Source organism: Montipora foliosa, chromosome 11 (genome assembly GCF_036669935.1).
Source record: "Montipora foliosa isolate CH-2021 chromosome 11, ASM3666993v2, whole genome shotgun sequence".
NCBI lineage: Eukaryota > Metazoa > Cnidaria > Anthozoa > Scleractinia > Acroporidae > Montipora > Montipora foliosa.
This window is the reverse complement of record NC_090879.1, coordinates 28,184,508-28,196,114: the sequence shown is the minus strand read 5'-3', so window position 1 is coordinate 28,196,114 and position 11,607 is coordinate 28,184,508. Positions and strand designations below refer to the sequence as shown.

Below are 11,607 nucleotides of genomic sequence, written 5' to 3'. Positions count from 1 at the left end.
CCAAGTAAGTATTTCAAACAATGCGCTTGTTTGTTTGTCACGTTGTTTGAGTCTTAATTTGGATGCATAGTTCTGGTTTCGATAAAGACGGCAATCAATAATGCCGTGCAAGCATAGTCACGATTCCCCTCCCCCTCTATCTGCAACCTCGTTCCCAGGGCTTCTCCCTCATTTGGGGGAGGGGCGTTTTTTTATTGCCCCGCCCCCACATGAGGGAGAAGCCCTGGGAACGAGGTTGCAGATAGAGGGGGAGGGGAAGTGTGACTATGCTTGCACGGCTCTCCGAGGGACTGGGGCTGCGTGGGAGATTGAATGGTCATTCAACCCCAGCCCCAGTCCCTCGGAGAGCCTGCTCGCAGGCTACATTATTGATTGCTGTCTTTATCGAAACCAGAACTATGCATCCAAATTAAGACGCGAACGGCGTGACAAACAAACAAGTGCATTAATTAGCATAAATATTATACTTATTTTAATTATTATTATATCAATTATTTTTATTAGAAACAGTATCAGGTGTTCCGATGTGCGTACAGTGAGTGCAGGGACGAGTTGACTGTGGTTGGAGGAAGTGCTGCTGAACCCTGCTAAACCAGTGAAGCTACATCATGGGAACTCACAGTTAATATGAGCAACTCTTTGTCAGCTTTTTAACTTGTGTGGACAAGCAGAAGTGAATTACTTGGTTCATCTCTTTTTGCTGTCAACATGTTCATGGCAGGATCTTTGACTCAACGGTAAGAATTTTCAAATGGGTTATACGTCAAGTTTAGCTTTTAACTTACTATTGTTCTGTTAATTAAAGGAGAAAAGTTTAAACTTCAGAAGAATTCACTCTTTTTCGTTGGGAGCTGACCATGTTTAATTTTGGAGTCTGCTTTTTGAAAACCTCAAGGTTAACTTAACCTTGTTATTGGGATTTTTATGTTGCCCCTGTCTCTTCCAACCCTAAACTAAATACATGTAGAAAAATTATTAAGGAAAAGCATGTTAGTAACTACTTAGAGTAACTTCTAATTACTGGAAATGTAATTGGCATAAAGGAGTTGTTTTCCCTATCCAGTTATGGTATTTCGACTGTGTACTTAAGATTATTTTATCGTCAATCTTGAAAGAGGATTTTGCGCTATGTTAAGGAAGTGACACCCCTAAAGTTGTGTTCCGTTGGGTCTCTCTCTCTCTCTCTCTCTCTCTCTCTCTCTCTCTCTCTCACCGGGCAAATATTATCTGGAAATGCTTACCAACCCAGTTAAAAGCAATGCCAAGTTAATTATTCGTCATTCAGAGCTATCCCAAGATCCCAAGAAAGTTTGCCCAGTCAACAGACCAAATTTCATTTGGAGCCGGCTTACCATTTGAATGGAATTATCGGTACTTCCGGGGAGAATTCAAATTGAACGGTTCATCCCGGTGGAATGTTCTCGGAAAAAAGGTAATAACTTTCGAGGTATTCCCTTTTTCTCGCTTTGACCGGAATTCCCGGACATTTCTGTACCATTTGTCCACAATTACAAGTGCCAGAGAAAATAGACCGTTTCATTTGTTTTTCAACCGGAACAACCCGTTTTTGTGGTAAATGATACAGCACATTCCCATTTTCTTTTTCTAAGTACAGAACGTTTAGTACTGTCAAACATTCTCACCGAAAATTTCATTCAAATGGTAAGCTCATGGTTCCCACCCCATGGCAACAAATAATAATAATGTTTGTAAAATTCATTAATAATTCATAAGAGTTATGACCAATCAATATGCAGCATTTGAGTCATGTGCACCTCTGTAAACCCCAATACAAATCAACTGTCTGAAAGCAAGGGGAGGGATTGGATAGATAGCAAGGAAAGGCTGGGGTTGATGAATTATTAATAAATTGTATTAACTTTTAATACAGACACCTACTCAGCTAATTAGTATTCATTAATTTTTGATACAGATCTTTTCTGATTAAAATGCAAAACACAATGGAGATATTTTCATCATGAATTTAATTTGATTTAACCGTTTCCAGCTGCGCTTTTTTGTTCACTCTTGTGTTCTGCCAGGCAGTAAAAGCGTTCACCACCCATTTTGTATTGTATTTCGTATTTTTAGGTACCGTTTCAGACAATAAGGCAATTTCTTCCTTCTCAGTCTTCGGAGAACGAAACTGTCCGGTCGCCATAATCACGCTTCATCAGTGACTGAAAACTATTATTAGTTTCATTGTTGTCCCATGAACTCTCTCCTCTGGGACCTACAATGTTTTGACATGAATGTCCAATTACTTAATCGAAAAACAATCCTTTCATTCAATATATTGTTTTATTTCACAAGTACGATAAAATATTCGCGTCCGATCTGTACGGGCTGTTTACAAGGGCGAGCCATTGTAAACGCCCATACAGATCTCCCGCTCATATTTTATCTACTACTTAAAGGTGGTGCAGAGTTACTCAAGTTTAGGCAATTCTACCGCAAGCAGACTGCAATATAAATGATTGGGAAATGACCTTTCACCGAATGTGCAACAGCTGCAGGGTGGAACTATCTCAAGTCATAGCACAAATATTTCGAGCAGAAGTTGCTTCACTTTTCGCCTTGAGGCCCTCAAGAAGAAAAGTGAAATAACTTCTGCTCAAAATGTTCAGTGGAACGATCTCACGTAATAGCACAAAATCCCCCGAGGAGAAAAGAAGTTAAGCAATATATTCAAAATGTTTGTGGTTTCCTTGATCGCTGAATTCAGTTCTGCATGGCAGGGGCGTAGCGCCCATAAACGCACGTACGCCCGTGCGTACAGCTCAAATCCGGGAATCCTTATTCTATGGAGGCATTAATTTTTTTTCAGTCATTATAAAATCCGGCCAAGTTTTTTAAATTTCGAATTAAACTAAACTAAGTGTCTCTGTGTGTGAGTATTTCAAGTATATTTACTTTGACCCATACAGGCCTGGCCAAACGGATCCAATATCATCCAACTTTGTTGGACGCTGTTGAAAAGTGTCGAAAGAGGTGACCAAACGAATGCAACATGTTGGATCCAGAATTTTGGACTCAAGGGTTTGGAACCAAAATATACCCAGAATCCTTAGAAAACAAACTCTCGCCATGTTGGCGTTTTCAAGTTCCTTTTAAAATTATCAATAGAGTCACTCTCTGTGATAGCAAGAGGACGGCTGTTCCAGAACCTGGGAACTGCAACAGCAAATGCCCGGTCTCCAAAGGTCTTGCATCATGCAGGCGTGAGGAACCTTGAGAAGACCCAGGGCGTCACTGCGTAGGCAGTAGCGTCCCGGAGTCTTGACTTGCAAAAGATCCTGCAGATACATTGGCGCCATGCCCACGAGAGCTTTGAAAACAAGAAGGGCTATCTCTTCGAAGAGAGATTGCTTAAGCTTTCGTCTCTCAGACATTCAAGGCTTTGCTCGTTCACCATTCCGTAGCTTGAACTGACGTGGCAACGCGGGAAACAGATGCAACGAATAAACCATCACCAAGGATACCGATAGCCTCAGTGCACGCGCGCGTGTAATACTGTTGAATGTGAATGTGATGGCTGGACGAATGCAACACTGTTATTCACACCTTAGAACAGACGAAACGTTGGATGATGTTGAAGACGATGTTTGATGCGGGAAATCAAACTTCGTTCAACAACTTCCAACATTATACAACATGGTGACCAAACGAGTGCAACATGTTCGATTCAACAAGGTTGGATGATGTTACACTACCATGTTCAGTGGACCCGTTAGACCAGGCCTTAACGGCAAGAAACGTAATAGTGGACAAAAGCGAAAAAAAAATTCTGCCCTTCGAAGCCCCCTCACAGAGTCAGTTTTGAGTATCACCAGTCTCCCACTTCCCGGTTATTTTTAAGGATATGTTGTTATGGTGATGATGATGATGATGTTATAACAGAGTTTGCGACGTCCTGCCCAGCAAGTGCTTGTACTGTATACCCCCTGTTTGTGCTGTAGCTTGCTGCAGAGAAAACTCGGCAGAGGGGAAAAATAAGCAACTAACTCATTACTGCATTTTCCTTCGCATTTATTATTAAAATGTCCTTCGAAAATGGTCGGAAATGGCATTTCCGAGACCCTAAATTTCAAAAAAATTTTTTCCCCAGACTCCCCTACTTTGGAGCTCAAAACTTTCTTCGTGTGCGTACTCCTTCAAAATCTCACGCTACACCCTGCATGGTCTTCGTTAAAACAAAACAGAACTAACAGACTGAACTGTCGCAATATTTGAGCTAAACATTAGGACCACAAGATTAACTTTGGCTTAAGGGAGACTGGTCTTATTCGTCTTTCGAAAATGACTGTGCAGCGAACTGTGAAACCGGCAGGGTGGAACTATCTCGAGTCATAGCACAAAGCCCTCAAGAACAAAAGTGAAGCAACTTCTGCTCAAAATAATTAAGGTTGACATTTGTGGGAATAAGCATATAAATGATAACCTCATTAGCGGGATCTTCCAGCTCTCAAATGTTTTAGAAGGCACACGCTGGAACAATGGGCTAGCGCACAATGACAAGCACGAGCATTTAATAATACTAACGAGCAAAAATGACGATAAGATATTTAATTCTAGATCTACCAGACAGTAAAAGCGTTCACCGCTGATTTTGTATTGTATTTCGTATTTTAAGGTACCGTTTCAGACAACTAGTTAATTTCTTCCTTCTCAGTCTTCGGAGAACGAAATCGTCCGGTCGCCATATCACGCTTCATCAGTGACTGAAAGCTATTCTTAGTTTCATTGTTGTCCCATGAACTCTCTCCTCTGGGACCTATCATGTTTTGGCATGCATGTCCAATTACTGAAGCGCTCATATTTTATACTACTTAAAGGTGGTGCAGGGTTACTCAATTTTGCTGCAGAGAAAACTCGGCAGATGGGTAAAATAAACAACCAACTACTGCATTTTCCTTCGCATTTATTATTTAAATGCCCTTCGAAAATGGTCGGAAATGGCATTTCCGAGACCCTAAATTTCAAAATTTTTTTCCCCCCAGACCCCCCTACTTTGAGGCGCCTTCGGCGCTCAAAACACTCTTCGTATGCGTACTCCTTCAAAATCGCACGTTACACCCCTGCATGGTCTTCGTTAAAACAAAACTAACCGACTGATCTGTCGCAATATTTGAGCTAAACATCTGGACCATTAGATGAACTTTGGCTTAAGACTGGTCTTGATTTATCTTTAGAAAATGACTATGCACCGAGCTGTGAAACCGGCAGGGTGGAACTATCTCGAGTCATAGCACAAAGCCCACAAGAACAAAAGTAAAGCAACTTCTGCTCAAAATAATTAAGGTTGAGATTTGTGCGAATAAGCATATAAATGATAACCCCATTAGCGGGATCTTCCAGCTCTCAAAATGTTTTAGGAGGCACATGCCGGAACAATGGGTTAGCGCACAGTGACAAGCATGAGCATTTAATAATACTAACGAGCAAAAATGACCATAAGATATTTAACTCTAGATCTGTCGGCAACAATTCGAATGCGGTACCGATCCTTTTGAGGACCGCGAAAGTCATTTGGCAGAGAACATCTCCAAAACTCGGCAGCTCGTTTATTTCCCTATTGCTGAATGCTCTGAACATAAAAAAGGACAAAAGAACAAAGTGACCATAAACCAAAGCGAATGGAACATTTGCAGGATAGTGATCACATGGTACAAATCCGCCATACTGGGACGCAAATTGCGGACTGGGACATCTAAAACAAAGCTAGTTAATCTTAATTTTCTTTGTTTTAGGTGTCCCAGTGGGCAATTTGCTTCCCAGTATGGCGGATTTGTACCATGTGATCACTATCCTGCAAAGGGCCCATTCAGGGACGTAACTTACGTTTGGTATAAGATCACTTTCATACTTTCATCCATTTGTGCAGGAGTCCAACAATCGAGGTTTACAGATTTTACCCTCGAAATGTGGACGTTGCAGGTAAAATCCGCTCTAAGATTGAATCCGTTTTTACCAAGGTTGAATATGCACTCAACCTAGCTTAAACCCCCCCCCCCCCCCCCCCCCTTCGCTTTCAGTTGAATTTGTTGCAACTTCGCTCTTTTGTCTTTTTTTTATTCAGAGCATTCAGCAATAGAGAAATAAATGAGCTGCCGAGTTTTGGGAACGTAATCTGCCCAAAAAGTAGTTTTTTGTACCTCGTTCAGTGTTTTTTTCGCCCACAGAACTAGAGTTAAATATCTTATCGTCTTTTTTGATTGTTAGTATTATTAAATGCTCATGCTTGTCATTGTGCGCTAGCCCATTGTTCCGACGTGTGGCTCCTAAAACATTTTGAGAGCCGGAAGATCCCGCTAAAGGGGTTATCATTTATATGCTTATTCACACAATTCCATGCAGAGATTCAGCGATCAAGGAAACCAAACATTTTAAATGTATTGCGTAACTTCTTTTCTCCTCGAGGGCTTTTGCGCTATTACGTAAGATCGTTCCACCTTGTTTAGCAGCGGATCCTCAAAGACAAATTCAGCCCATCTATAAAAGGAGGAGCTTTCAACTCAGTCACTCACAAGAAGCATTGAGGCAAACACACTTCACTGAGGCTTACAAAACTTCGATTGATCCAGCAGAAGAGACAAAATGAAGTGGCTTACAGTTCTTTCAGCTATCACAGTGTTGTTCACCATCGCATCAAGAGTTACTGCTACCGAACGTAAGCCTGATCTTTCCTACCTGTTCATGATTTGTCGAGGGCAAGCGCTACGAAATTCACTAACATAAGAGTGATTATGGGCTAGATCGGTTGACATTTTACGGGCAATGAAAAAAAAAAAAAAGATTTTTGTAAAGACAAAAACGCCAACGACCAATGTCTTGTACTTCTAAGAGTTCTCAACTTTCAGGGTTTTGAATTACCGTAAGGATAGATCTGCAAATTGGCGATATTTTTATTTCTTCTATATCTCATCTCTCCTGAAACCGTACAATCGCACTGTAACTGTTTTCTGCAAAACCCATGCAACCCGCCGCGGGTAATTCAACGTACTCTTGATCATTTCGTTTAACCATGATTTCTTTCTTTTGTTGTCTTCCTAATTAGTACCGTACAGATAGATCTGCAAAGTTAAGCTGCATTTTTCATTTCTTGAAATCTCTATTTGCTAACGATTGTCGACATAACCTGAGTACGACAGGATAACTCGAACAACAACGATTAAATGTGCAGCTCTCCAAAGCAGGCCAAAAGTGAAAAATAGTCCGGAGAATTGCTGACTATGACAGCCCCTTTCGTCTTCCGCTTGGCACGGGCTGGGAGTCTACTCCAAAGACTGGAAATTTGCCCACCGTTTTATTCCTATACTCAGGCGTAATAGACCGAGAAAGCTGTATAGGGATATCTTTAATGAATGGATTTTCTCCTCGATTTGAAACATGATACAGGGGCACCCAACGACCAATTTGTTGTAAAATGTATTATTATACCCCGGTTAAGGAAAATAAATGTTATTAAGGCATTTTCAGGTGTTTTTCAGTGTTGCTGGGAAAACATTATCTGTTCCTTTTTCCCAGCAAGACACACAAGAAATTTCCCAGCCAGCTAGATAAAATTGGTTGGTTTCCCAGCCAGGAATTCCGCGCGCTTTCAAATCCCTCGATCCAAAACGACCGAACAAAAGCGACAAAACCGGGACAAAACAGGTTATTTTTTTAGTCGTCCTCAGTCTTCAGAGTTTCTACAGCCAGCTCGGGTTGAAATGCAAGAAAAAGTCAGTAATTCCCAGGCAAAATCTCTGTCAATAACAAAATTTCCCAGCCAGCTCATCGAAACACCTGTATTTTTGCCAGCCAGCAAGACAGATAATGTGAGGAACAGATTCGTTTGGTGCCCCTGATGATACTGTTTGAATATCCAAGTAAACATTCAAAAAATTGAGAACCAAAATTTTAACTTGACGTGGATCTTGAGAGACAGAAATGCTGAGTTTTCTTTTTTTCCTTCTCGTTCTCCTCTGATGGCAATGCGACAGTTATGGATATGCTGATTGGCGGCAGAAACATGAAAATGGTTCGGTGGTCTTGATTTTCACAGTCGAATGGCTAAGGAACTTATACTGGCCATGATACGAACTCAGTGATATGACGTTAAATTTTCAAGTGAAGTGATCATCTGCTTTTTTTTTTTGCGTTCGTTGGTGATACTTTTCCCGTACTTGTCAGCCCAACGAACGCAAAAAGAAAAGAGACTTCTGCTATCAGGGAAATCAGCTGGCGGATTGCTCCTTACTGTGGTGTAATTGCGAGATCCCTAAGCTTGGTTCTCCAACCTCATATCTTAATTGTAAACAACACTGAACTTGAAAAAAAAAATGCAGTGAATCTCGCTAGGTGTAGAAGATAATTTTTGTGACATTTTTTTCTGACAATATGAAAAAATAACGTGTGGAATTCCTTTTAAAGTTAAAGAGTACTAGTCCTAGCAGATGACAGCGACAAGACGGTTATTGGTAAAGCAATTGAAGAAAACGGGTGGGACTTTGAAAGAGTGTTACGAAATGGCTCGCTGCAAATAAATTAAGCCAGAATAAAGTTAAAACTAAATATGTTTTGATTGCTTCAAGACAAACACTACGGAATTCTTCCACACAAGCCTCGAATCATTTGCAAGGGCACTCATTGAGCAAACTAAGCCAAAAGCCTTTGAGAGACATTTGTAGGCTCCATGTAATGCATAAAGACTGTCTAAAGAAATGTTTTTGTACCCTACAATAATTTGATTTGTTCGGATATCTTAGCTGAAATTTGAAGTGTCCGAAAATTCTGTAGCCATGCTCCACCTTAAACTACTACCTTTTTTTTTTCATTAGACCACCCAGACGGGGAGGCTAAATGTCGCTGTTATGACTTAAATAGCCTTTGTCCAGAGTGGGCAGAAGAAAACCAGTGCGTCACGAACAAAGACTACATGAACAAAAATTGCTGCAACTCTTGCGAGAGGAAAGGTAACAACTCCAAACTTAAGCGCCCGTGATAATTCAAAGTGTTTGTCATCCACAATATTATTCTGTCAGGAGGTGATTTTCTTCATCAAGATTCAAAACTGAAAAAAAATTCAATTTCCTTGACGGGAGCAGGTTAGGGAAATGGCAGCAATAGCTGATGTGGACCTGCTATTGTTGACTAAGTTTAAAGTTGCATAACTATATATAACTAATTTAGAACGATAAGCAAAGTAATCAGAAAAGCAAGAATTAGGTAACATAGTCGGTACAATATTTACAATTAGCACATAAGATAATTCATCAAAAGGCCGTTTATACGAGAGAAAATAATTAAGCCGTGGCTAAATACGACGCGAACACCCCGTATAAATGGTGCAAAATCTACGTTCACGGCTTTCTCAAACCGCAGCTTATCCTGGCCTGGGAGTTTATACTCGTATAAATAGTTCCTTATTTGTGTATTATGTACGCCGCGGCCAGAGTAAGCCGCGGCTTATTTTCTCTCGTATAAACTGCCCAATTATGTCAAAAATATAGGAAGTCGTCGGTGTCGTTGTTTGTTGCCATGGGGTGTGAACCATGTTGCGTTATTGCGTTATTGCGTTATTGTTTTGCCATGGGGTGTGAACCAAATGAAATTTGGTCTATTGACTCGGCAAACCTCCTTGCAATGGGTTAGCTCTGAATGACGAATAACTTGGCATTGCTTTTACATGTAACTGGGTTGGTAAGCAGTTCCAGATAATACTTGCACAGTGAGAAGGAAGAATCGTCAGTGAATCTCAGTGAAGTGCTTTAGATTTAGAACGTTTAAGTTCACATTTTAAGTTGCCCCTTAAATTGTAATTAGTTCTATGTTTTGAAAACAGGTTAGTGATACTATCAGGTACGTACCAAATCATAGTAGGCGTGATAAGCAACGCAATTCATTCAGTTTTTAATCCAATCGTTTCCGCGTTTTCCCGTCGATGCTCTTTTTGGCTGTTCCGTGTCCTTTGTGCAGTTTTCAAGGAGCGTAGCCGGGTCCTGGGGTCCCTGTGACCCTCCTTTGAAAAATCCCAGCCTGTTTTCAGCCGTTATCTTCTGCAGGTTGCTTTCAGTAGAAAATTACCTAAAACTGACTAACCCTGAATCACCCTTAAACAAGCCTTTCCGTTTTTCTTCACAGATTTGCTGGATATTTCTCAGAACAACTGTAACAACAGAAATAAGGCCTGTGAAAAATGGGCAGATGACGACGAATGCAACTGGAACCGAAATTACATGCTAAGATATTGCTGCCAAAGTTGCAAGGACCGAGGTAACAATCGTTTGTCATGTTCTGTCTGGAGGTGGCTATTTTTGCTATCAAGATCTAGAAGTACCTTATGATATCCGATTCACCCTAAAGCAACTGTCACTTGGCTAGTCGAGACGAGAGGCCCTGTTAGGGGGGTTTTAGTCACACCTTATCCCTAAAAAGACTTATCCTTGAAATTTGACAGTAACTGGCAATTTTAAAGTGTAAAGCGACCCGTTTTTTAACAGATAACCTAATGCAAGAGTGGTTGACTGAATTAAAGAGCCTTGGAGCAAATCTTGGACATCTTGCTTGAATTTGGTCTGATACATTATGATACGTTAATGTTCATTACCAGTCGCCAGTGATGTAAATCCTCGGCCGAAGTGACCAAAAATATGATAATTGTAAATGTGCGCCCGCCTGTTGTTGACCGCTCCCTACAAGGGCTTTTCAGGATCAACCGGCTCAACGGGATCGGACCGAATGCATGTGAAGGCACCCACGGCTGCCGCCATACGATCCATGTGTGATCTCGGAGCACCGCAAACCCAGCCAGATGTAATTGACTGGGAGTCGATTTTGAGGAGGGAGGAAAACCGGAGTACCCGGAGAAAAACCCTCGGAGTCAGGTTGAGGTCGACTGAAACTCAGCCCACATACGACCCAAGGCCAGAGTTGAACCTGGGTCACAGAGTTGGGAGGCACCATTGATGACTCGCTATTTTTTATTATCCCGAAAACTATCTCTAAATTATTTTATGTAAGCTGACACATGACTTTTGTTCACCGTCCTGTGGTCATTCCAGGTACCCGCACCCCTTAAACATGATAATACTTTTTCTCTTGAAACTTCTCTATATATAATCATTTATTTACTTATTTATGGGGTAATAAAGAGCACGTTATTGTTGTTGTTAACTGGCTGAGAGTAGACTTTTCGGACAATACAAGGAATACACGTTCTTTTGGTGCAGACACTGAGTCGAACAGAATTCGGGTTCAGGTTATTCTGTGTGTTGTTTCTCGGGCAACCTACGCGAAAACTGTTCTCTTTTCGGAATACCTGTTCTAGTCGAGAACCGTATTCTACGTGTTCTTGTATTCCTTAAATTGAAGAGAATTTAGCAGAATACGTTAACGAGAATGCACCCTAAATGAACTTAACGAAGTGCGTTCAACATGGTACTAGGCTAAAAAATCTGATTTTGCGTTGCAGGGATCACTGCCTCATAGTCTGGGAAGATGTGAAGAGTCATGCAGGGTCTCCGTCTTAACCATCGCAAGGAAATGAAGAATCACAGCGCGATAGCAAAATAATTGTTAAAATAAGAAAGTAGCGGGTTCAAAATAATTTGTAGTTAGACTAAA

General features: G+C 41.0%; 1 protein-coding gene across 1 annotated transcript in view; it reads left to right on the top strand.

Moving 5' to 3' along the window:
* Nucleotides 1-6,484: 6,484 nt before the first annotated feature.
* The window catches only part of LOC137976371 (putative tyrosinase-like protein tyr-3), a 7,849-nt gene continuing 2,726 nt past the window's right edge, over nucleotides 6,485-11,607 (top strand). Inside the window, exons 1-4 of the mRNA XM_068823714.1 lie at nucleotides 6,485-6,670; nucleotides 8,823-8,957; nucleotides 10,126-10,257; nucleotides 11,456-11,607. The exon at nucleotides 11,456-11,607 is cut by the window's right edge and continues 2,726 nt beyond it. Coding sequence (XP_068679815.1) covers nucleotides 6,598-6,670; nucleotides 8,823-8,957; nucleotides 10,126-10,257; nucleotides 11,456-11,472 — 357 coding nt within the window. The 5' untranslated portion in view covers nucleotides 6,485-6,597 and the 3' untranslated portion in view covers nucleotides 11,473-11,607. The remainder of the gene's footprint in view (nucleotides 6,671-8,822; nucleotides 8,958-10,125; nucleotides 10,258-11,455) is intronic.